This window comes from Piliocolobus tephrosceles, chromosome 4, assembly GCF_002776525.5.
Source record: "Piliocolobus tephrosceles isolate RC106 chromosome 4, ASM277652v3, whole genome shotgun sequence".
Taxonomy (NCBI): Eukaryota; Metazoa; Chordata; class Mammalia; order Primates; family Cercopithecidae; genus Piliocolobus; species Piliocolobus tephrosceles.
This window is the reverse complement of record NC_045437.1, coordinates 156,586,616-156,613,413: the sequence shown is the minus strand read 5'-3', so window position 1 is coordinate 156,613,413 and position 26,798 is coordinate 156,586,616. Positions and strand designations below refer to the sequence as shown.

At 44.8% G+C, this 26,798-nt stretch overlaps 1 protein-coding gene across 1 annotated transcript in view; it reads right to left on the bottom strand.

Moving 5' to 3' along the window:
• The window catches only part of FSTL4 (follistatin like 4), a 410,886-nt gene that overhangs the window by 179,449 nt on the left and 204,639 nt on the right, over positions 1–26,798 (bottom strand). Inside the window, exon 4 of the mRNA XM_023196194.2 lies at positions 26,027–26,275. Within this exon, the coding sequence (XP_023051962.2) occupies positions 26,027–26,275 (249 nt within the window). The remainder of the gene's footprint in view (positions 1–26,026; positions 26,276–26,798) is intronic.

Genomic DNA, 26,798 nt, shown 5'->3' with positions numbered 1-26,798 from the left:
AGCAGACAGTGGAATGACATATTCAATGTGCTGAAAAACAAAACTGTAAACAAAGAATCTTATATCCAACAAAACCACTTTTCAAAAATGAAGGCAAAATAAAGACATTCTCAGATAAACAAACAAAAAAAAATTCATTGCTACATACTCACTCTACAAAAGGTGAAAGAAGCTTTTTAGGCTGAAAGCAAGTGACCCCAGACGGTAATTACATCCACACCAAAAACAAAGAGCACTGGCAAAGATAACTATGTAATTATACAAGACAGTATAAATACATATTTATTCTCCTTTCTTGTTAGCTGATTTTAAAAGCAATTGTATAAAATAATATGCTTATAACTGTATGATTGTGCCTGTAACATACAGAAATATAACATACTTGAAAATAACAGCACAAAGGATGTAAGTGGGTGCAAAACTGTATTGGAGTAAGGAAATGATAACTTGAATCTACAAAAACATTGAAGAAACCAGCAATGGCAAATACAAAGGTTAACATACAAATTATATAACTATATACTTGCTCTCATTTATTCCCTCAGCTTCTTTAAATGACGAAATTATTTAAAGCAGTAAATTTAAAACATGTATTATTGGGTTTGTAACATATATAGGTTTATTTTGTGTAACAGTAATAGAAAAATGTAAAGTGTAAAAATATATAGGAATAACATTTCTATATCTCACAGAAATTAAAAGTTTTAGTACAAATTTGAAGTGAATTCTGATAAGCTAAGATGTATATGGTAAACCCTAGAAAAATCACTAAAAATGCCCTCCAAAAATATAGGTAAAATATCATTAAATGACTTAAAATGCTACAACAGAAAATGTTCAGTTAATGCAAAACAAAGCACTAAGGGAGAAACAGGAATAAATAAAATGAGGCATATAAGAAGCAAAGTAAAATTTAAAATGTCAATCCAACTATATCAATAATCATATTAAATGCTAATGAATTAAGCAATCCAATCAAAAGGCAGAGATTTTCAGACTGGATAAAAAAATATTCAAATATATGCTGGTTATAAACCACATACTTTAGAATTAAAGATAGAAATAGGTTGCAAGTAAAAGCATGGAAAAAGAAACTATAAGAAAACTGAAAGAGTTATACTAATATCAGACAAAATTAAGTTTAATACAAAATAATGTTACTAGAGATAACCAGGGGTTATATAAATAGATAATAATAAAAGGGCTAATCAATTTGAAAGATTTAATAGTTTTAAACATATACATACCTAACAACAAACCCCAAAATACATGAAGCAAAAGTGACATAACTAAAGAAAGAAATGCATGACAATAACAGATGGAGGCTTTAATATCCCACTTTTAATAATGAATAGAACAACTAGGAAGATCAACAAGAAAATAAAAGACTTGGACAAAACAATAATACAACTAAACCTACTAGACCCCGCTAGAACACCCTATTTAGCAAAAGCAGAATTTACATTTTTCTCAAGTGTACATAGAATATTTTCCAGGATAGACCATACACTAGATCAGAATAGAGAGTTCAATAAATTTAAAATAACTGAAGTCATACAAAATATGTTCATCTACCACAAGAATGAAATTAAAACCGATATCCAAATGAAATCTGGGAAATTCACAGATATGTGAAAATTAAACAACACAAACCCACATAACCAATGGGTCAAATAAGAAATTACAAGGAAAAATATACCTTGATATGAATGAAAATAAGGACACAACATAAAAAGAACTTATGAGATATAGCTAAAAGAGTGCTTAGAGAGAAACTTGTAGCTATTAATGCTTACATTAAAAAAGAAACAGACCACGCATAGTGGCTCATGCCTGTAATCCTAGCATTTTGGGAGGCTGAGGCAGGTGGATCATGATGTAAGAGATCGAGACCATCCTGGCGAACATGGTGAAACCTCGTCTTTACGAAAAATACAAAACTTAGCTGGGCGTGGTGGCATGCACCTGTAGTCTCAGTTACTCGGGAGGCTGAGGCAGGAGAATTGCTTGAACCTGAGAGACAGAGGTTGCAGTGAGCCACTGCACTCCAGCCTGGTGACAGAGTGAGACTGTCCCCCCCCCACCCAAAAAAAAAAAAAAAAAAGAAAAAGAAAGGAAAAAAATCTCAAATCAGTAACCTAATCTTTCACCATAACACACTGGAAATAGAAGAGCAAACTAAACCCAAAACAAGCAGGGCAAGCAAGTAGTAAAGATTAAAGTGGAAATTAATGAAAAGAGAATACAAAAGCAATAAAGTAACTCAACAAACCCAAAAATTGGTTCTTTCAAAAAATATCAACAAAACCTTTAGCTAGAGTAACAAAAAATTTTTTAGAAGTCTCAAATTACTAAAAACAGGAAGGAGGATATTACTATTGACTTTACAAAATAAAAAGGATTATAAGGGAAAAGTATGAACAAGTGTATGCCAATAAATTAGACAACTTTGATGAATTGGACAAATTTGTAGAAAGATACAAACTATTGAAAGTAACTCAAGAAAAAATAAAAAAATACTATATAAGTAAAGAGATTTAGTTATTTAAAAATCTCACACAAAGAAAAGCACGGGACCGAATTAATTCACTGGTAAATTCTATCAAACATTTAAAGAAGAATTAATACCAATTCTTCATAAATTCCTCCATAAAATAAAAGAGAAGGAAATATGTTTCAACACATTCTATGACTTCAATATCAACCTTATATCAAAACCAGGCAAGACAACGGAAGGAAACTACTGACCAATATCCATTGTGATTATAGATATTAAAAAATCTTCAACAAAATACTAGCAAGCCATATCCAGCAATATATAAAATATATATCATATATATAAAACTTATAAAATAAATTTATAAAATATGTATATTTATCCAATTATACCCAATATCAAATCCAGGGTAAAAAAAAAAGGACTATACATCATTACCAAGTGGGATTTATTCCAGGAATGTAAGACTGTTTTAACATATGAAAATCAATTACTGTAATAAACAATGTCAACAGGAAAAAGGGCAAAACCCACAATAGTCGCAGAAAAAGCATTTTGTCAAAAAGGGGTTTTGATAGAAGCACTCAACAAAGTAAGAACCGAAGTGAAATTCTTCAACCTAGTAAAAGGTATCTATAGAAAATTCACAACTAATATACTTGATGGTGAATGACTAATGTTTTCCCCTTAAATAATGAACAAGACAAGGATGTCTGCCCTCATCATTGCTATCAAAAATTGTACTAAATCTTCTAATCAGGGAAAGAAAATAACACATAAGGCATCTAGATTAGAAAGGCAGAAGTAAAACTATTTTTACTTATAACCACACTATCTTTTTATAGATAATCCCAAATCATTCAATTTAAAAACTACTAGAACTAACAAATGGGTTTTGCAAGTTTGCAGGGCACAAGGTCCATATACGACAATCAATTGTATTTCTATACCTTAGCGATAAACATTCTGAAAATGAAATTGTGAAAACAATTTCACTTGCCATAGATTCAAAAAATAAAATATTGATAAATTTAACTAAAAAAATGCAAAACTTATATTCTGTAAACTACAAAAAAGTTGAAATTAAAGAAGACCAAAATAAATAAAGACATCCTATGAGTTGAAAGACTTAATACTGTTAAGATGGTAATACTTTCTAATTGATCTACTCATTTTATGTAATACTGTTCCAAATCCCAGCTTGCTTCTTTGAGAACTTGAGAAGGTGATACAAAAATTTATATGAATTTTTAGAATAGTCAAATGATCTTGCAAAAGAATAACAAGTTGGAGGACTCACATTTCCTGACTTCAAAACTTACTACAAGGCTAGAGTAATCAAGACAGTTTGGTATCAGCATAAGGACAGACATATAAGATCAATGGAATAGAATTGAGATCCAGAAATAAACCCTCACAACTACAGTTAATGGATTTTTTACAAGGGTGCCAAGACAATTCAAAAGAAAAGAATAGTGATTAAAACAAATGATGCAGGGATAACTGGATATCCTCACATAAAAGTCTGACACCAACCCTTACCTCACACCACGTGCAAAAAGTAACTCACAACAGACTTAATGTAGTGTAAAATCTAAGTATAACAGCTGAAATGACAAAACTATTTTTGAGACATAGTCTCGTTCCCTCACTCAGGCTGTAGTGCAATGGTGTGATCTCGGCCTACTGCAACCTCCACCTCTTGGGTTCAAGCAATTCTCCTGCCTCAGCCTCCCAAGCAGCTGGAATTACAGGCGCCCACAACAATGCCCAGCTAATTTTTTTTTTTTTTTTTGTATTTTTAGTAGAGACAGGGTTTTGCCATGTTGGCCAGCCTGGTCTCAAACCCCTGACCTCTGGTGATCTACCTACCTCAGCCTCTCAAAGTGCTGGGATTACAGGCATGAGCCACTATGCCCTGCCCAATAAAACTCTTAGGAAAAAAAAGTGGTGGATCTTTGTGACTTTGGGTTAGGCAAAGCCTTCTTAAATATGACATCCAAAGCACAAGCGACAAAAGAAAAACATAGATAAATTGGACTTCATGAAAATGAAAAACTTTTGTGCTTCTTAGAATAAAATAAAGTGAAAAGAAAACCCAAAGGATGGGAGAAAATATTTTCAAAGCATATATCTGACAAGGGACTTGTATCCAGAGAAATATATAGAACTCTTGCAACTCAATCTTAAACAGACTAATAACTCAATTAAAAAATAGGTAAAGGATACGAATAGACAGTTGTCCAAAGAAGATATATATACATGGTCAATAATCACATGAAAAGATATTCAACATTATCCACCAAGGAAATGCAAATCAAAATCACATGAGATACCACTTTAAGTCCACTAGGGGACTATAGTTAAAAAGACAAATAATAATAAGTGTTGGTGAGAATTTGAAGAAGTGGAAATTCTTACACATTGCTAGTGGACATATAAAATGGACATATAAAATGGCAGAGCCACTTTGGAAAACAGTCTGGCAGTCCCTCAACATTAACTTTATTTTAGAGTTAATTTTTGTATATGGTGTGAGGTACGAGTCCAATGTCAGACTTTTTATGAGGATATCCAGTTATCCCTGCACTGTTGAACATAATATTGACATATGACCCAGCTATTCTACTCCTAGGTATACACCCAAGAAACATAACATATGTCCCCACAAAAACTTGTACACAAATGTTTATAGCAGCATTATGGCTATTCATGATAACCATAAAGTAGAAGCAACTCAAATGTCCATCCACTGATAAATGGATAAAATTTGATATATCCATGCAATAGAATTTTATTTGGAAATAAAAAGGAAGGAAGACTGATGTATGTCAAGACATGGATGAACCTTTGAAGTTGGTCACAAAAGACCACATATTGTATCATTCCATTTATGTGCAATGTTTAGAATAGGCAAATCTTTAGAGGCAGAAGGTAGATTAGTGGTTGCTAAGGGTAGGGGGTGGGTGGGTAGTGGCAGCAGTAGGAAGGGGAGGAATGGGGGATGACTGTTAATGGATGCAGTTTCTTTTTGGGGTGGTAAAAATGTTTTAAAATGGATTTTACAGTGATGGTTGTATAACTCCGTGGATATATTAAAAACCATTGACTTGTATATTTTGAATGGGTGAATTGAATAGTATGTGAATTATATCAATAAAGCTGTTATGGTTAAAAAACTGAAAATGAAAGGCAAAACTGTAAAGTTAGAGATGATGTAGAATAATGCAGGGCCTCAGGAGCAGGGAAAGATTTATTTTAAAAGGCACAAAATCTACTAAGCATGAAGGAAAAGATGGCTTAATTCAACTTTATGAAAATTAAGAACTTCCATCCTTAAAAAGAAACAAAGATAGAGTGAAAAGTTGAGCCACCAGTAGAAGAAGGTTTGCAATAAATACAATCAACAAAGAATAGGTATCCAGAATATATTTTAAAAACTTCCATAAGTCAATACAGAAAAAGAAACAACTTATATGTAAAAAACTTGTGCAGGTACTTCACAGAAGAGGAATCAAAGTGGTCAATAAACAAATAACACGATGCTTAGCTTCATTTGTAATCAGGAAAGTATCAATTAAAACCACAAAGAGATGCCAGTCATACCTAACATTTTTAATGTTTTCTAGTCACAAGTGTTAGTAAGAATATGAATTATGGGAACTCACACACTGTTGCTTCCAAGGAAAGTTGGTCAACAATTTTGGCAAAGAGTATGGTGATATCTAGAAAGGACAGCAAAGTAACAGTGCCTAGGGTACATGCTAGAGGAACACCTTCACAGGTGCACAGGAAGACATATCCGAGAATGATTCCAGTTGCACAGCTTGGAATATCCCCAAATGGGAATGAACCCAAATGCTGGCTGTCAACAGTAGAAGGGATACATTGTGGCATAGTTATACAAGAGGTTATCCAGGAATGAAGAGAACAAGGTACAACTATACCCCATAGGGACTCGTCTTACAAATAAGATACTGAGTATAAGAAATACATCTGAAAAGATCACCCACAGCATGGTTCCCATTTATATGGAGTTCAAAAACAAGAGAAAGTAAACCATGTTGATACACATTTATGAATATAAATTTAGATAACTATAAAGAAAGCCGGAAGATGATTATCACAGAATGGACAGTGGTCACCTCCAGGCAGGGAGGAGGATGTTGAGTAGGGAGGGGTACGAGAGAGGGAGCATTTCTAAAGCACAGCCTAATTCCTAAAACGTGGCTCTTGTCTTCATGATCATTCTTTTAACTGCATGTACACATTTTCATCCCATTGTCTGTATGCCATACGTCATAATAGAAAATGAAGAAAAACATTTCCTTTTCACCAAGTGGCTTCCCTTCCAATTCTGTGAATGTGCCAGTAGGTCAGCCTTGCACATGGACACAGCTATGTGCAGGGTTGTGTGTTCAAGCATTCCTATGAGTGCTTAGCTCACTCTATTTAAACATGCTGGCCGGGATGCCATGGACTGAGGAAGAACATGAGGAAGCAGGGCTTCTGTCCTCCATGGAGAAAGTTAGCCAAGTTAGCTGTGGCTGTGTGACTTACTTTTCCAAGGAAATGGGGGTACGTGAATGTGTGTCAATTCCAGGCTCTACACTGGGGTTTTACTCCCTCTTCACATCCCCTTCCGCACCCTGCACTTCCTCCTGGTCACCCCAGAGCTCAGACCCTGGTGGGCTCAGCAGGGGCTGCCCAGACACCCCTTGAAGGGGTGGGGAGTGCCACCCTCTCACGGAGGAGGTTTGCTCAGCACACTGCTCACCTGCCAAAATCCTCCTGGTTCTCAGATGCCTGGCCTTCCCTACAGTGCTGACTGCAGAAGGCCATGTGGGTCTGGGTCTGCGAGCTGAGCCCCTTCTCATGTTGGATGTATTGTGTGAGTGAGAAACTTTTGCTGGGGTGCCGAGGTTTTGCAGTTGTTTGTTACTGTGACATAACCTAACACTCCTCTGAAACCTCCATTTCTTTATGTGGGTAATAATTTCCACCTACTTGTAATGATTGTTAGTTCTCATCATTCCCGCCTGCTCCTCCTCCTCTCACTTTAAACTGGATGCAAGAACACTGAGAAATAACTCATTTGTTGAATTAGTCATTTACTTATAATCCAGACTGTGATTGTTTGGAACACTGGAGAGAGGGATTTCTCCAATAAAAGACAAACTTGCTGACTCATGTGGGGTTGACAGCATTCACAGGATCATGAACAGTCAGATGGCGTAGTTCATCCCCTGATGCTGGGGAGCATGGGTGGTCACCTATTTCAGACTGTGCCTCAACTCTGCTAGGGAAACTGCTTAACTCCCTCCACAAAGAACTAGTAGCTTGCACCACATAATACATACTCCCAGTTAACTGAGAAACACATTATTTCTGCCACTTGTTTTAGATATGTGTAGGCACACTCAAGTCAGATGTCACAGGGAGGGCATGGAAAGGGAAAATGAAACAGGAGGTGAGAAGATGAGGGAGAGTACAGGGAAAGAAAGAGGGCACAGAGAGAGAGAGAGAGAGAGAGAGAGAAGCGGGATGGGGCAAGGAAGAACAGTGTGTGCAACTGCCTGGTGGATATTCAGGTGGTTGGGCCAGGCTCTGCGTGCCCACATGAACTTTACTGACATGTGACTCCTTGGCCCATTTGGAAATGACCTCTCCATTGGCATGACCAGCTACTCCCCAGCTGGCCAAGCCCAGCCCACCCTGATTTTGTCCTACCCTGAGTCTCAAATGTCTCCCAGTCACAGCTCTTCCTGTGGCCCACATCCTGCACTTCCTCCTGGCCATTCCAGAGCCCAGACCCTGGCGGGCTCAGCAGGTGCTTCCCAGGTACCACCTGAAGGGGTGGGGAGAGCCACCCTCTCAGGAAGGAGGTTTGCCTTCTCCTGTCAAAATTCTCTTGGTTCTCAGATGCCCAGCTGTGCCCTTTGGCTTTGAGATTCCTGGGGCTAGAAACCCCCAACCAGAGTCTCAGTGGTGGTGCTAGGGTCGGGGGTGGGGGGGTGGGGAGGAAAGCCTTTCTGAAGGATGTGTCCTTTCTTGGGTCAGGCAAAGGTACTTGTCAAAACCAGATCTCCATCCCATTGAATGACAAGCCAGTGCCCACTTCCCTGGAAGGAGTTTCTCTCCAATTAACTTAAGTCATGTACCTGTCTGTCTAACTGACAGGCCCCAGGGCCCTGGGAGAAGACAAGACATCCCATCACTTTGCGGGGACACCTCAAACATTTGCTCTGTTAATTGGCTGCTGCCTTATTAAGAGGTGGGTCTCCTGCCGCAGCCTTCATTACCGATTTCCAGGAGTAACTAGGCTCCCCCACGCTCCAGTCACCAATGCAGTTGATTAAATACCCTGATTCCCATGTCTTTGAACTCAGCAGCTTGCTGGCCGAGGTGTGCATTTCCCAGACAAAGGTATCCTTAGAAAGGAGGCACACTTGGATCTAATCAGTAGCCTTTGCGTTCTGCCACTCCTCTCCCTCCATTTGTGGACTGTTCTTTTGTTCTGAGAAATCCGACGCCTACATTCCCCTTTGGTCTTTCTCTTCTTAAGCTTACATCTTACATTGTTTGAGTGTTTAAATATAATTTCAAATGGATATTGTTTAAATTATTAAGCTTCTGGAAGAAAAGAAGACTTTGCTGGGAAAAATGTGATTGGCAGAAAGCACCTCTAAGGCTGGTGGATGAAGAAAGGTAAGGACTTCCAGAGTCAAGCGCTGCTTCCCCACCCTCCTGCGGAACCCCTGCGTACTGGAGGTGGAGGCTGCAACTCAGGAAAGGATGGTGCAATGACCCTAGAGTGCAACACTCCATCCAACTATAGTCCAGGACAGGGACTGATCACAGGGTAGGAGAATCACACTCTGACTTGGGCTCCAAGCAGCATTTCCTTTCGGAGTCAGCGGCCCGCTCTCCAGATGGGGTGGTGACAGGGTGCGCCCTGACGAAGGGCTGACACTTCCACAGGGCTGTTCAGGGCCCAGTCCAAATGGGACACTCGGCTCCTGTCAGTTGAAGGATTTCACTAAGGCCTCGCTGAGATGACTTGTACTTCTGCTTAGACAAGGACTGGCTAAGGATGGAGGAAGGCAGTTAGAACCATCCCGGGGTGGGCAGGTGTGACGGCTAATTTTCACAATCAGTGCCTGGTCCTGCCGACTGTATTTTTCCTAAGTGGTTCTCCAGTCTGCGAACTCCCCTGATTCAGGCCTCTGTGTGGCTTTGCTGAATGTCCTCGATGCCTTATGCTGGGCCCCTGCTTCCAGGGTCACTCTGTCCCAAGGGCAACACAGACGATCTTTCTGAACACCAGGCCTATGGTTTAAAACCCCAGAATGCTGCCTGCCCTCGCATCCAAGAGAAAATCCATTCTCCTTAACCTGACGGTCCAGGTCTGGCCCCAGCTTGGTCAAAGCTCCTTTCAGGCTTGACCTTGGTGCGTTCTCTCTGCCCTAAACTCTATATTTGGAGAAACACCAATTGGCTTGTGACTCCCTATGCTGGCTTCATACCCTAACCCTTGGCCTAGAAGATTCCCTTTCCTCTTTCTCTAACGCATTTCTCATCATTTAATACTCAGTCCAGATGGCACCCCCTCTCGGAGGCCTCCCTGTTCCTTCCATAACAGACTGGATGTGCTCTGTTGTGATGCTCCCCATCCTGGTTTACAACAGGCAGGGGGTGTGTGTCCCCCTCAGCTCCCCAAGGGCAGGGCCATCTCACACTCCTCTTGGACCCCCACCACCAGGCCCTCGACTAGGCCTGGTACACAGCAGGCTCTCAGCACTGTTTGTTGAAGAAAGGAAATGTGGAATTGCAGAAGCCTGCCAAGGCACGAATGGCCCAGATACAAGAATCACAGATCTTTCTATGAAATCGTGAAACGCAAGAGTGAAACTTGATCCATGCAGCGCTGAAGACAGGGACCACTACTTTACTTTCCTTGGGAGTGTGAAGAAACAGGTGCGATGAGGTTTAGAGCACACGCTGGTACCGCTCATGGGTTCCTGTGTGATGTGCACTAGAGAAGTTCTATTCCTGATCACACCCACCCTGAATTCCTTTTCCAAGGCTGCCATCTCGGGCTGCCCCACAGACTCCTGGTCCCCCTAGAACCCAACCTGGGCTGCACAGAAGCTGAGTTCACTGGCAGCAAATCTAGTTAGGAGCTCAGTCCCGAGCCCACTCTGTCCATTGGCTCCTCTGAGGTGAGCCATACACAGTGCCCAGCTTTTTGCTAATTTTGAAAAAGGGAGAGACTGCGCAGGTGCTCACTGCAAGGCCTCCTTCCTTTTCTAATTACAGAAATCATGACATACATAGACAGTGTGGCACAGTAGAAGGAACAAAGACAACAAAGAAACAAAGGTTTTAAAAAACCATCACACTTCCTTTGTTGAGTCAAGAGTGATATGGGCACATGTCAGCTACACGTGCAGAAAGTTTCCTTCAGAACACAAGTGAGAGTGCAGGCACAATCTTCCCAGTTGCTGAACGATAATCACTGCGTGGTTTTTAAAAATCCTACATGTAAGAGATGTGGCAGAGCAGACAGAGCAAAGACAACATTTAACATTTCAAATCAGTCTGAATCTCAGCTCTCCTCCTCACTGGTTGAGTGGTGGTGGGCAAGTCATTAAACCTCTGTGAGCCTCAGTTTCTTCACCTGCCAATTTAGGGGTAATAACAGTCCTTACCCTGAAGGGCTGCTGTAGGATTAAAGAACAGAAAGTGCACAGAATGCTCAGCCTTGGACCTGGCATGTAACAAGGGCTCTTTGAGTTAGTTGTTACCCTGCCCTCCGTTCTCATCCAATCTCTATTTTTTCAAAAAGGGTAAGATATATAAAATCACAATCATTTGCTGCAAAGTTTGATGATTATAATCACAGCCAGCAGAGTCTCCATGGAGCTATAGCCACAGGAATCCTGGTGGTGCTTTCATTCTGAGTTCTTTCTTTCCCAGCCTTCTAGACAGGCACGCTCAAGTGTGCATCCTGTTTTGTGCCAACTGTTTCTCTAAATTAGTATCTGGGCTTCTGTCGGCATGTTTTACAGAGAGAAACCACATTTCTCAGCAGTGGACTTTGCCTTCCTTTTGTATAGATTCCCTGTTTCTTCGGGTCTTCGTGATACCCACAATTATTTACCGAGAACCACAAAAGTTTTTAATATGGAAAGTTTGTTCCTTTAAAATCACTAGGAGAATGTTTATTGAGACAAGCCCAGCACATAAACAAGATCTTCATGTCACTGAAATTTGGCAGGGGGCAGAGGTGGGGATGCTGGCGAGAAGGAACCCAGGCAGAAGTGGAGAGACAGAAAGGAGTGACCGAGAAATATGGGCGTTTTTCTTCCTGTGTGATGAAGCCCTCACCCTGTGTTTCATGTGGCATTGGCGGGGACTTTCTTCCTTTGTAATGTGCTCACTGGGGCTGTGACATCACGTAGCCACATGGAGACAGCCACTGAAGCTCAAAAACAAGATGAGTGTAAATGTGAATCATTTCATTAAAACAACTGGATATACAATACTTGATGTCTGTGGTAACTCTAACTTCTCCTCATTTCCCTTTAGGGGAGTGAGGGTTTTTAGGTACCTGCTGTCTGATCAGTTGCAAGTGCCAAGTCTGGTGGAGGAGGAAGGAATGCAGCCACAACATCAGCAAAGGTGCATGAGGTATTTCCTTCTGCTGCTGCCGCTGCCCTGTACCTGCTTATTCACGTCCCACCCACCCAACCTTCCACGATCAGGTCAAGCCCCGCTCCCCGACAAATATCCCTCCTAATCATGGGAGTGGTCACTGGCACCCAGTGAAAGAGGATAGGCAGGTGCCAGTACTGGTGCTGTCATTCACAAGTTCAGTAACTGGGAAAGTTATCTGGCTTCTCTTTGACTCTCAGTAAACACCAACTAGGAAGAAGAGTGCATGAGATGATGTCCATACAGCCCCTGGCAGTGGGCTGGCAGCCTGGCAGATTCTCAGTCAATGAGAATGTGTATTTCCCGTTATGCTATCCACCCCACCCTGATGGCCATTCCTTCTTCTTTTCTGCAAGGCTGTGTCCCATAGTGGCCCTTTATTGTCTTGGGGGTTGAACTTCTACCTTTATCTCTTAACAGGGCAGGTCTTCTGCCTTCTTTGCCTTTTCTTGGCAACAGAGTTTGGCTCTCATGCATTTCTCTCTAATTGGTTAATCACATTGTACTGACTATAACATTAGAACTAATAGTTCAGGCCTTCCCAATCATCCTGACCATGTCACTGGCATACTGACACACGCCCATGAACAAAGGCTTCATCACACAAGGAAGACACATTATGACACGCTGGGGTTTTCTTCTATTTCAGTTGCAGCCCTGCATGCTTTCTGGTGAGCACACTCTAGCTACCGAGATGAAGGCACGGGAGGCTCCACTGTAGGGTCGAGCGTGTCAGTCAGTGGCTGATCCTTCCCATGGTCTCTGGATACACCAGTGAAGGCAGGAGGTGAAGTCTCCCAGGTCAGCTGGGAACAACCAGGGACACTTGTCTGGGGCTGCGTGAGGTTCGTTCTGGGCTCTGATGGAAAATTGCCTTCATGTATGCTTTTTAACATACTGAGTCAAGAATTAAGTGTGATCTGTTGAAATTCCCGTTAAGTCGGTCAAGAAAATTAAGTGCACTTAACCTGATCATTTACCCTTTGCAATTTTTGGTAACTATAGTTGAAAAAGTTGTTTAGACACCTTCTCATTTCAAGAGCCCCTGTGCTCACCTAAGCCTTGAGTTCCTCTTTGTCAGATTCTCTGATTTCTCTGTAGAATGTGAACGGTTCATCTTTCACTTTTTTTCCCAGCCAAGAGTACATGGGTGGTGTATTATTTGAACCCCTGCCTAGCAGAAAATACTTTTTATTGTTTCCACACATGGATCATCATTTGATAAGCGTAGAATTCTTGCATCATGGTCTTACCACCTCAAAACTCTACCAATAATGTTTTTTTCCTTTATATCAGACAGTGTCTGAGACTCACACCTGGGACACAAATGTAACTGAAGGGGAGAAGCTGCCCCTGAGCAAGCCGGCCAGCTAAAACCACTTGAGAGCCCCCAGTGCAACATCAGGTGGTTTTTTTTTTTTTGTCTGCTTTGTTTTTCTCTTCCTGGACACTTCAGATCAATTTCATTTTTTTTTCAAAACCTAAAATTTTAGCAATTACATTTTGACTTATTTGATAAATCTTTCAGCATACGGCACTTTTTTTTTTTTTTTAAATTTTTTTTTTCTTATTGTGTCCATTTGAATTGCTCTGAGGTCTTTAAGATAACCAATCACTATTATTTTAAATCTCTTATCTCTGTCTTACATATCTATCATCCTCTCCCACATTATTTTTTAAATCTTCTTCTCATTTTCGATGTATTTGGGCAGTGGTTTTCAAGTTTGTTTTCTGTATTGGAAAAACTATGATTTCTGTATTGTTAATCTTTTCTTTTCCTGCTTGAAGTGGAAAAGCAACTTCTGCAATTGTATTTCAGGTTCTTTATATTCTTTTCTTACCTCCCCCAGCTTCTATTTTATTTTTGACTGTGGCTCAGCCAATTTACAATCCCATTTTTTATCTCATTTCAGAGTTCATGTTTTCTTGAATTGGAAGAACACGTTGCTGTCTAAAATGTGCTTCTGTTTCTTGTAATAATTTTTCCCCAAAGCATGCTCTTTTGCTGCATCTTAAGTGTGTGCTCTCCTCCTCCTCTGTTGCAGAAGCCAGCTTCACCTTCATTCTTGTTCAGACAGGTCTGTTCAGGCTTCACCTCTGTTTATTCTCACTGCAGCCCAGTGAGATTGACCAGACTGGAATTACAGCTAAATCCATGGTCACTGCCATGACATACTGCACCTGGAGAGGGGTCTTAACTTCCCTGTAACCAGCATTCATGGCTAAACAGTTGAGAAACGCCCTTGAAAATCCGGAGTTTTGCATGTGGGTGGGAAGGAGAACAAGCGAGCTCACTGTCTACGGAATTAAGATGATGTGTCACTGACCCTTTCTGGGTCCCATCTCCACCCATACTCTGGTGTCCCCTTCTGAAACCTTCTCCTTGGTCTAGGATATTTCTTTTTTTGCAGCTTTACAAAAGACGTCTTCCTCACCCCTGCTTTCCTGTCCATCACCCCCCTATCCAGAAAGGTTCTGCCCTTCAGAACCTCTGATGGCTCTAATTTAGGGTTCCCCAGCTCATTGGACAAGCTTGAATGGGGAAAAGATTAAAATCTCAGAAATGAGGACTCACGCAGACCTGGGTCTGTACGAGCTCCACCTGACTGGATACAAGCAAAGATCTCTGCAAATCCCTATAAAAATACCTTGGATTTCTTACATTTTGATGGAAATATGGATCACTGGATGAGCCACGCAGCATCTGAGAAACAGAGACAAAAATGAGGTGGAAGAAGACAGAAAGAGACAGAGATGTACAGGTGTTTTGGAGGAAGAGTCAGAGAGCTAGCCAGGCAGAATGAGCGAGGGAGGCAAGGGCTCAAAGAGGCATTTGCTGGACCACTGTAGACTAGGCCTTTGGGCACACCTTAGCCAACTGAAGGGGGCATGCGGTGCACTGAACACAATCAGTGGAAGAGAAAGCGTAAGTTCCCTAAGGAAGATAAGAAAAGAGAGATGGCTGCTAAGTCCCTGGATGAGCCCTTCTTTCCAGCTACAAAGAGAAATGCATAACTCAGATCACCCTGCTTATAGTAAGTGGATGGAATTCACTGCATCTGGCTATTTTAATTACCTACAAGCAAAGTGATTTTGCTCCTTTCATTTAGAGGAGCTTTTTGAAAGTAGTTTTCACTCCGATTACTTTCATTAACAAGGGATCAAAATGCATCAAAGCAGAAATGAGCACAAGAAGAAGAAAAGCAGAGGGAAGAACTCTCTAGGAGATGTCCAAACCCAGCAGTCACTGTGAAGCTCTGTCTTCCCTCATTAGCCTGGAGAATACATGTGTTCTGGATCCGGCCCTCACGAGGCACCCAGGTGCAGGACTGGGCACAAGCTCACCTACAATCAGGAAGCACGGGTGGCTCCCAGAGACCCAGGATGCTGTACAGGGCTGGGCCCCAGCTTTCTGTAGTTCTGTCCCTCAGTTCTCCTGGCCGAGGACTCAACTCTACAGACCTTACATTCAGTGGTTTGGTGGGGTCTTGTTCCTCATGCATCCTCCAATGAGCCTGCACTGCTGGGAAGTGTTTACTCCTGAAGACACTCTCTGCTGATGGAGATGAGCAGTCATTTACTCTCCCTCGGCTCACTGCCTCCTGACCCCCTTCATTTCTGTCAGTTAATTTGATACAGTAGCAAAGGCTCCTCCCTCTCTTTAGAGAAAAGAAGATGGCCCAAACTGGGTCATTGCTTCCCTGTCCAGAAAAGCGGGCAGAGAGGCTGAGTGCCCATGCCAGGCACAAGGGCTGGGGCGAGGGAGGAAACAGTCCAGCCCCCAGGCCTCTGCTCAATTCTTGTACCCACTGTCCTCCCAGCCACTAGTCCCTTCAATGCCTTATATCACCAGGCAGCAGAGGAACCTGAAAGGTTCCCACATCTAGAAAAGAGCACGAAAGTTCTGTCCTCGAGCTTGCTAGTGAGCATAAAACACTTTGAGGCAGGCGCACAGAGTCCACGTATTTGAGTTGTGGCTGGTCTGACAGCTGCTGAGTCTATCACACAGATAATTAGATAAACTGCTTGAGCACAGAGATTCAATACATGGTGTCATTTAGCGGCTGCTACACGGGGGCCTTGATCTTAATTGAAGGCACAATAGGGGAGAACCTTAAAGGAGTACCAAATCAACTTCTTCTTGCTCCAGTAATTAAACATCTGACTCATGGTGATAATCTGAAACCTCTCGAGTGTTGGGCATAGGGTCCACTCACATGTATCTGAGCACCTGAGCCCCCCGCACCCCTCCTGTCCGCACAGGGCCTTCCTCAAACAGCCTCCTGCGGGTAAGTCACTGCCTCCCCTTGTCAAGGCCACTTTTGGGTGGGCCTCATGGAGTAATGAGAAGTAATGAGTAATACAGCCTAGTGGCAAAGAGCTTGGGCTTCCAATGGCCAACAGGGCTCTGTGGGGAGATCAGCCACATCAGCCCTCCGACTTCCTTAGTTTCGCTTTGCTTACTCACCCTGGTCCAGCAACTCTGGCCCCCTTGTGAGTCACCAAACCTGCTAGACAAGCTCCCACCTTAGGATCTTTGCAAACTTTGTATTGCCACTGCCTGGGATACACTTCCCCCAGATATTCAAATGCCTCACTACCTAACCCCCCAGCCTTTTGCAGGCCTTTGCCCAAATGTCACTTCTCATATCCGAGGCTCTGGCTAACTGCCCTCCTGGCTTTATTCTACTCCATGGCACTTGTCACCATCACATAGACTTCATCTCTTGTTTACTGTCTGTTTCTCCCACAAGACTGTACCTATCATGTGGACAGGGCTCTGTTTTTTTCCCTGCTGTGTCCCCACATCACCGAATAGTATCTGACTCATAGTACATGAATGTTGCTTAACAATTGGACAGAAGGGTTCGAGCAGGACAGCACCATGGTCAAAGTTCCATCTTGGAAAACTTATTCTAAATGCCATATGGAAAGTGGATTTGAAGAAGCATCTGACCTGGGGCTCAGAGAATAGCTAGGAGGCCATAGAGGTCATCCAGCCAGGAGGTGATAGTGGGATGGACCATCCCAGGCGGAATGAGAGGTAGACTGAAACGTGAGGAGAGGTCAGGCAAGAAGATATGGTTGGGTCTTTTCTCATGGGACAGTCTGAGTCTTTGAGGCATAGCTGGAACTGTGAGAAGAGAGCCCCAGGGGACCTACCTGGAAGCAGCTGGTATAGAAGGAGGGGCCTATGGAGAGTCAGAAGGATGGGGGCTGGTCCCCAGAAGACAGTGGAACAGGTTTGCAGGGAGGATGACAGAGCTCACTGCAGGAGGGATGCAGCAAAACCAGGCCTGGAAAGTGCCTTCTTGGCATTTAGAAGGGTAAGGTGATCTCAGCAAACTCAGTGGCAGGGGTAACAGGACAGGAGCTAGGTGCAGACCCTACACAGCAGAACACAGGGAAGCTGCAGAAGTGGAGACAGCCAGTGCAGAAAATGCTCTGCAGCCTGAGAGGGAAGAGATGAAAGGCTACCTAGGAGGACAAAATCCTGCGCCTTTGGGCTTTAGGATGAGAGAGACGAGTCCGCCAGCAACCAACGGGAATGAGGAGTGCACAACAAAGGACGGGTTGGAGAAAGGAGAATGGGGTGCCAGAAAACAGCCGGAAACAATGTGGGGGACTCGGAGGCTATAGCTTGTTTCCATAAGAGAAATCAATGCACCGCAAGACTTTCTCAGCTCAATAACTTCTTAGCAATTTTTAATTACTAGAATGTAATTAATTCATTCAAAGTACAGCAGTTCTGTGAAGCACACCACACATGCCGAACTGATAATATTCTTGCACATTTGCGGAGTGCTCACACCAAGACATTTCCTTGCATAAAACCTGGAGGAAATAGCCAAAGAACACACGTTTGTTTTAAGTTACTTTTCTTGATCCTGGAAGCAGATACTGTAAACGGGACAACGGAGCTCCCAGGGATGCTGGACTACGGGGCTATGAGTGAATTTTCAGTTCAGTCAAATCCTAGTTGTTTTCACAGATGCTGACAGAATCTGTGGAGTGAGGAGGGGGTATCCAACATGAGAGACAGTCCGTAAAGATTCCCATTTGTGCTTAAGGTCTTGGAGGCATCTCTGGCTAAAGCAGCCCCCAAAGGATAACCCAGAGAGTGGAGATGTGTGGCATTTCTTTTGGCTGTAAATTCCTTGACGTCAGGCCTGGTGTTCAGATCCTACTGGTATTCTCAGGTCCTGGTACAGCCTTAGCACCCAGTGGGCATTCAACAGATGTCTGTGAAGTTGAGTGTCTTGGCAGAAAATAGCCAAACCTCTTCTGTGGAGCTTAAAGTGAAGGCCAGGAAGAGGGCTGGGTACAGAAAGATCCTTTTGCAAAGACTGAAAGAACAACAGCGGCCACTGGACAGAAATGTGGGTAGGCCCAGAGTGGAAGGGCAACTGGAAGAACAGGAAAGGGAGTCTGGAGAGAAAGTGGAGTCCAGCTTCCAGAGCCAGACCAGGCTGAAGGTGGGCTTGTCCCCAGAGGCTCTGCCTGCTTTTGACCCCAGGTTCTCCTGGCAGCCTTCTGGGTATCTGTGAGTTTCCTACTCTTTCCTTAGAAAGGAGACAGGGTTCTGGTTTCCTGTTGTCCAGAGGCCCTGTGAGTTTGGGATGATTGAGCGAGTTTTCCCTGGAGAAGCTGTAGTTGGCTTCTCAATGACCTGTAGGGCAGGGAAGCCCCGCCCAGCAGTGGCATGCAAGGCCCTTTCCGCTGCCCATAGCTCCTGAGCCTTCCTTCTGCACCAGGAGGTCTCCTGGAGGAGAAGCATAAAGCAATTGCATCTGTTGGGAACGTGCCTTGCTGAGACGTAACTAAAAACAGCCCCAAAGCTGTTGGTGCCTTTGAAGGGTTTGTTGCAGCAGCAAAGCCTGGGCCCTGGCTTGGCTCTGCCTGTGTGACTTGGAATAGGTATTAGCCCTCTCTGGGCTTCAGGGTCCCTCTTTGGGAAATGAGAATGTTGCAGTAGCTTATCTGACACCCAGTCAGCTTGAGTTCAGACTACTCTGCTTGGCACACAAGGCCTTTCCCCAGCTTGCTGTGATCCACTGTCTGCCTTTATCCCCAACTATACTCTCCCCCACACCCACGATCCCATAATCACTTGCTCTTGCCTGAGACTGGAGGTACTTCGTGCCAGTACCCCTAGAAAGCCTTCTCCACCCTCTCAACCTAGCAAACCCTCCCTTGCCCTTCAAGATCCACCTTCAAGGTCTCTTCTCCTCCAGCACCTTCTCTAAACATTCTCATCCTGAGTTAGATGAATTTTTACCCCAGGCGCCACTGGCATTTCCTGAGAGCCCGGAGGTACATTCTAGGAGCTTTGTCCAGACTAGGGATCAGAGACACCTGATTCTCCCCTTGCTTTTCTACTAACCTGCTACATGAACTTCGGTGGCTCCTTACATGTCTTTTCAAAAAGCAAGACAGTTGGAGAAAGTGATCATTAAATTTGACCAACTGGAGATCAAATTCTAGTCATTCAGTAAACAAACATGGAGGGCCAATGTTCTTCTCTCCCCTCATTCACAGGAGGACCCACCACCCCTGACCTCCTTGCTCATTACAGAGTTGTCACATAAATGGGCAAGGGTCTTATAGCCTGTTGCATCTGCTCCTTGAACAAGCCGTGGTGTTACAACGGCACCACCATCATCCCTAGTGCTGTTGATACTGCTTAGAGAAGAAAGCTCACTGCACGCCAGGTGCTGCTCCTGTCATACAACACTCTACGAGGTAAGTGCTATTATTATTCCCATTTTACAGATGAGATAAACGAGGCACAGAAAGTTCACGTGCCTTGTCCAAAGCAGCACCCTTGAGCATGTGCCACATTGTCCCATCAGCCTGGGGCTCCCTGATGCTTCCTCAGGCCCCAGCACCTCTTGCTGTAGGGACTGCTCCAGCAGAGTTACACCAAATCCCCTATCAATGCCTTACAGCATCACAGCCCTGCAGCAGGATTTCACACATCCCAGGAAGTGAGTCTCCTGCTGAGAGCTGGACTGGGCTGACAAAGCTGGGGATGTGAGAAGCTTTCCCTGGCAGGACAGGAAAGACTTGTGGAAGTATAGAAATGCCCCTGGAGGTGTGGAGCCCAATTTAAATTCTTAAAGTAACAAGACTCAAAGTAACAACAGCAACAAAATAACAGGAAGAAAAATAAAAGGCTCTTAGGCAGCAAGCTCTATTTGCTCTGCTAACTTGCAACAAAATACTGAGTTTTTATGCCTGTTTAGTAACAATAAGAAAAAAAGATTTCTTAGTGAGCCTGTAGTATGTTTAACTTGTTTCCAAAAATGGAAATGACTTCATTAGCTTGTGAACTCTCCTCTGAAGCACCAAAACTACCTGCAACCATCATCAGGCTGAGGAAGCTGAAGGGCCCCCCTTAAAACGGAACCTTCAACAGTGCCCTTTCTTCCATAATTTCACGGTTTGTTTGGAAAACTGCCCAACTATGACATTGTGTCATCTGGTATAATACAGCCCTGGCTTGGTGAGCGATTGCTGAAAGGGAAGCTCATCATCTTGAACAGCGTAGGAGATAAAGCGTGTATTCAAAACCAAGAAAAATGAGTTTAAAAGTGCCAACTAATACACAAATAGGAATGCGATGTCACAAGATAACTTTGAAAACACAAACTCTATAAGAAGTTAAACAGTGAAATCCATCCAATATCTTGGCATTCTTTTGGTAGGATTTGGTGTTGAGGAAAAATGTGACTCCAATTTTGCCACAAGAGGAGATACATCTTTCCCACTCCCCCTTTTGCCCCTGACTTTCAGTGAGATCCTGCTTGTGACTCAGGAGATCTGGGATCAAAGCTGTAAACTCTAGCTGCAGCAATCCTTTTGAGTCTGGTTGATTTCCTGTTCATGCTAATGATCCCTAAATGATATATTTCATTTTACATTCACAAGGAATCCCATTGCCATAGCAACTGGACTGTGATACCAGAAGTTTTCTTATAAATGGAACTTACAACGCTGCCTCTTATCCTTTGCTGGGTGATGAAGGCTATGTGTCCCCCACCACTCCTCAGGAGAACCCCTTCCCCAACAGAAAATCAGTGGCTCTGGCCGCAGACAGGGAGCTCCGAACTGCAGTGACTTAGCCCAGCACAGCCCATCACCTCTCTCCTCTTGTTCCACACACTCCAGCTGCACAAGGAATTGTCCTAATATTGACTTCTTGGGGCAGATGAAGTTCCGGAGAATGAAGTCACAACAACTTCTTGTAAAGTCTTACAGAAATAGAGAATGAAAGATAGATGATTTTAGAATTTTTGCCTGCATGAAAAACAATTTTTTTGTTGTTGTTTCCTGTATTAATAACTCCCTGGAAATTTAGGACAAATGACAAACTGTCATCCATGGACCTCAAGCTGTTATTAAATATTCTGCTGCCATTGTGGGGTGGGCACTGTAGGAACTTGTTCTTTATATTCTCCTTTGTTCCAGGACCCCCCGTCACCACAGAAGCTCCCATCTGTTTCCTTCTCCCTGCTGGAGCCATGGTTCTGGTCAAAGCGAAATGCTCACATCCCAAGAAACTCACCTCGGGGCTGGCCTGCTTTCCCTTCATCAGCCTCCTGTGAATGAGCGCCCATGTCTTTCCTGTTTGCTGGGTACTCCCTATGGGAATGACCAAGAAGGAGAAGCAGCCCAGCTCTCCGGTCCTCCCATCAGGACTACAGCTGACCCTGAGGGTGAGGCATTGAAGGCTTTCAGGGGAATCCAGACCCAAGAAGCCATCTGCAGACAGAAAAGCCCCGGCTCTAGGTGGACACTGCTGGGACAGGCCCCAGCAATGAGCGTCTGCCTGACACTCATGTCTTCCTCACCCACTCTCCAGATACCATTAAACAATCTGGGCCCAGAAATCTCTCCCCCCACCTCCCACATAGAGCCCTTGTTCCTGTCTCTGCCTTCTTCACAGTTTGTGCATCTGTCTACTCTCGGCCTGTGGCCATGCTGGATTAGAATAAATGATGATGGCAGATCTCACGAACACTAAATCCATGCGATGCATCAGGCAGTGTGCTAAGCGGTGTTAGTGCAGCCCCTCTTTTACTTCTCTCCAGGGCTGCAGCAGGTGGGTACTGCTGTTAATCCCCTTTTACACCTGAGGAAAAAGCCCAGAGAAGCAGAGTGATGCACCCAAAGCCACACAGCTGGGAAGTACTGTGTCCGGAATTGGTGGGTTCTTGGTCTTGCTGACCTCAAGAACGAAGCCGCGGACCCTCGTGATATTATAGCTCTTAAAGATAGTGCGTGTGGAGTTTGTTCCTTCAGATGTTCAGATGTGTCTACAATTTCTTCTTTCTGGTGAGTTGGTAGTCTTGCTGACTTCACGAGTGAAGCTGCAGACCTTCACGGTGAGTATTACAGCTTCTAAAGGCGGTGCGTCTGAAGTAGTTTGTTCTTCCCAGTGAGTTCGTGGTCTCACCGGCTTCAGCACAAAGCTGCAGACCTCTGCAGTGCGTGTTACAGCTCTTAAACGTGGCATAACAGAGTGAGCAACACCAAGATTTATCGTCAACAGTGAAAGAACACAGCTACTACAGTCTTCAGGAGAACCCAGTAAGTTGCCACTGTGTGGCTGGGGCAGCCTGCTTTTATTCCCTTATATGACCCCACCCACATCCTGCTGATTGGTCCATTTTTATAGAGAGCTGATTGGTCTATTTTACAGAGAACTGATTGGACCGTTTTGACAGGGTGCTGATTGGTGCATTTACAATCCATGAGCTAGACACAGAGTGCTGATTGGTGCATTTACAATCCTGTAGCTAGAGGTAAAAGTTCTCCAAGTCCCCACTAGATTAGCTAGACACAGAGAACTGATTGGTGCATTTACAAACCTTGAGCTAGACACAGAGTGCTGATTGGTGCGTTTACAATCCTTTAGCTAGACACAGAGTGCTAAACAGAAAAGTTCTCCAAGTCCCCACTAGGTTAGTTAGATATGGAGTACTGATTGGTGTATTTACAAACCTTGAGCTAGACACAGGGTGCTGATTGGTGTATTTACAATCTCTTAGCTAGACATAAAGGTTCTCTAAGTCCCCACTAGGTTAGCTAGATACAGAGTACTGACTGGTTTATTTACAAACATTGAGCTAGACACAGGGTGCTGATTGGTGTATTTATAATCCCTTATCTGGAGATAAAGGTTCTCCAAGTCCCCACTAGACTCAGAAGCCCAGCTGGCTTCACCCAGTGGATCCCGCACAGGGGCTGCAGGCTTAGGTGCCTGCCACTCCCCTGCCCTGCGCCCTCACTCCTCAGCCCTTGGGCAGTGGATGGGACAGGGCTCTGCCGCACAGGGGGCAGCGCTGCTTGGGGAGGCTCGGGGGCGCAGAAGCCCATGGTGTGGGGGAGGCTCCAGCAAGGGGGGCTGCATGTCCCAAGCCCTGCCCTGTGGGGAGGCAGCTGAGGCCCGGTGAGAATTCAAGCACAGCGCCGGCGGGCTGGCACAGTTGGGAGACCCTGCCGCACCCTCTGCAGCTGCTGGCCCAGGTGCTAAGCTCCTCACTGCCTGGGGCTATTAGCATCCGCTCCCCGCTCCGAGTGCGGGGCCCGCAGAGCCCACACTCACCTGGAACTCGCTCTGGCCCACCTGCGAGTGCAGGGCGCAGCCTGGGTTCCCACCAGCGGCCTCTCCCTCCACACCTCCCAGCAAGCAGAGGGAGCCGGCTCCGGCCTCCGCCAGCCCAGAGAGGGGCTCCCACAGTGCCATGGCGGGCTGAAGGGCTCCTCAAGTGCTGCCAGAGTGGATGCTGAGGTGGAGGAGGTGCCCAGACTGAGGGCTGCTAGCATGTTGTCACCTCTCAATACCAGAGCTGGGATGCCACCCTTGGTCTTTCTGGGAGCTCACAGGCACCACTCTCCACCAAAAAGGGGTCCTTAAGAGAGGAGTTCTGCTATACCAAGTGGGCGGCAACTCACAATCTGTGAAAACCTCAATGAGTCAGAAGGATTCGGTGGATAAATTAAATCAACATGAAGCAGAACTGAGCCCTGATCTGCTCAAGGCTCCCTGCCCCCCTCTCCATGCCAGCTTATTCCCATCCCTCCTCACCTCAGTGGGTTTTGTGGTGGCTGGTTTTTCCCTCCCATGAAATGAGAAATGTTGTTTGAATAACCGATGGTGAGGGAGGCTGTGCACACTCTGATGCAGAAATAGAAACCTTTAGGAAGATGCAATTTAGAGGATATTGGAAACCAGAGAATGGAACATCATTCTATAAAATTCAACATGGCCAATAAAGCTGGAGCAACTGGTCAAGTGTTTTAGTGTGCACGGTTGCAGAGGAATTGGTGGCACGTGGCTGGGCAGCGCTTCCAGACTGGGGACGTTTTTCCTAGGCTCATTTTGGCCTCATTTCCATAATGTGTCTCATGATCTCTGAAGCACCTCGGCATTAGCATTATAAGCACAGCCGTGAAAGTGTCCAAGACTATTGTCATCACCAGGTAAAGGCGCCTTTCCCAAGCCCTGCCCTGCCTAGCACTCCATGCTGCCACGACTGCTAAGTGGAGTGGCCCATTAGGTGGGTGCAGGCGACACAGGTAGATGTAACAGAGGCAAACACACCTTTGCTCCACCACCTCAGCCGTGAATCTGCCTCCACACATACGTGTCATGCATCACACCATCCTCAGTGGGGGTCTGTGAGGGTGAGGCAGGAGCTTTGCCCATTCCCACTTGGTGCCCAGGCCTCTACAGCCTGGACTGCTCTCAAGACTTTGTCTCCCAGTGTTGCAGGCACTTGGCAGGTCTCTGGTCCAAGCCTCCTCCTCTCCTCCCTGCACAACCTAAAGCACTTTCCTGACCTCACGCAACTCCAAGTGGGCTCTCCTAGCTCAGGCTATGTGGGCCTGTTTCCATCTGTCTGCAAGCTGCTTCTGTCTTCTACACATTTCCTAATTCATGTATACCCATTTTGTACACAAATATTTGTACACAATAAATACTTCTACAGGCCATGACATGTACTATTTACCAGGGCCACATCAATCAACACAGGATGTGCATTCTGACTCTTGTATCTTCAAGCATCTGGGAGCCATTGAGCATTTTCTTGGTGCAAGGCACTGTGCTAGGTGCTGAAAATACATAAGCGCATAAAACAGCCATAGCCGCTGCCCTAATGGCTCTTACCGTCCAGTGGGAGCTGGTACTTACCTTCTCTTCTGACTCAATCTCAGCCCAAAGCATGAATCCTTTGACCCCAGCTCCATGGACATATTCTGATGTCCACCCAGAGGCTTCCTTGTCTTGCTCAGAGGTATTTTGGACAGGTAAAACATGGGATGCCTTCCCAACAACAACTACTCCAGGCCAGAGTTTGTGTCCTTGCCATGCTGGCAGCCATTGTGCTGGTGTCTGCCTGACCACATGCTATGCACAGCACAGCCTCCTGATTCATGGGACTCTGTGCAGAAGGGTAAATATGGTCCTTGTCACAACCTTGCAAAGGCCCATCCTGTATGGAGAACTGGGTAGTGCCCTGTTGTCTGGTCCCTAGTGAACCTGTACCAGCCAGGGTTTAATTTGACCTGCCTGGATTCTGCTCCCCAAGAAGCTTCCTCTAAGGGCAGGGTCTCTGGAGGTGGCACACAGGTAGAGTACGCATCACCAAAATGCCACTGCTGCCATTTTGTTACACACCAGTCTTTGTCTTTATTTCCTACAGATATGTACCTTGTAGACTCAGCACCCAGGTCACTTGTCAAAAAGGCATTAGAAGATCCATCACAAAACTCAAAACCACAGGGCAAGGGCCCTGTTCCTACCTTTGAGGAAACAGTCCTTGCTGTGGATGACGGTGATCTTCTTTCCCAGGAGGCAAGAGGCACGGTGGAGCTTACAGTGGTTTTCATAAAACCTCCCATCAGAGCCGCACACAGGCATGTAGCTGGGCCTGCATGCCTCCAGGCACTGGCATTCGGGCTCCCCTGTCTTCCTGCTGAGCACGCACCGGCTCCCTCGGCTGCAGAACTTCTTCCCGCAGGAGGCTAGTAGCTCATTGTGGCTGGAAAGCCCTGCCGGACACACAAACACAGAGGGTCAGCTACAAACACTCAGGGGGTCTGAGGTCAAGGGCCTCCTTTGTAGCTCACAAGCACAGACTCCATTTGCCTGTGAAGCCAAGCTACTCAAGGTGGTGCCTGGGGGCTTGGGGTCTCCTAGGGAGTCCCTGTCCCTCCATGAGGTGGCCATTGGTGCCAAGAAGGGTGTCCTGCCTTGCAGAGCTCAGGTTTCATGGTTGACTCCCTCTGAACATCTGAAACACAACACCTGCCCATCCTAGGACCCAGCTGGGGGCTTTTGATCAACTCTTGGTTCTTTCTTAGGCTTACTTTTCCTGCTTCCAGTTGAAAAATGAAAACACCCAGCCATTGTGTGCTCACAAAGAAGCACCTTACACCAAAGGACAAAGCCTGCTACCACTGCTCCCAGGCTCACAGTCAGCCTCCTGGACTAGAGACCTATTAAAATCAATGACTCTTTAAAAAGCGGTCCCCCACCCACCTCCTGCCTGCAACACCTTTTCCTTCTGTCCTT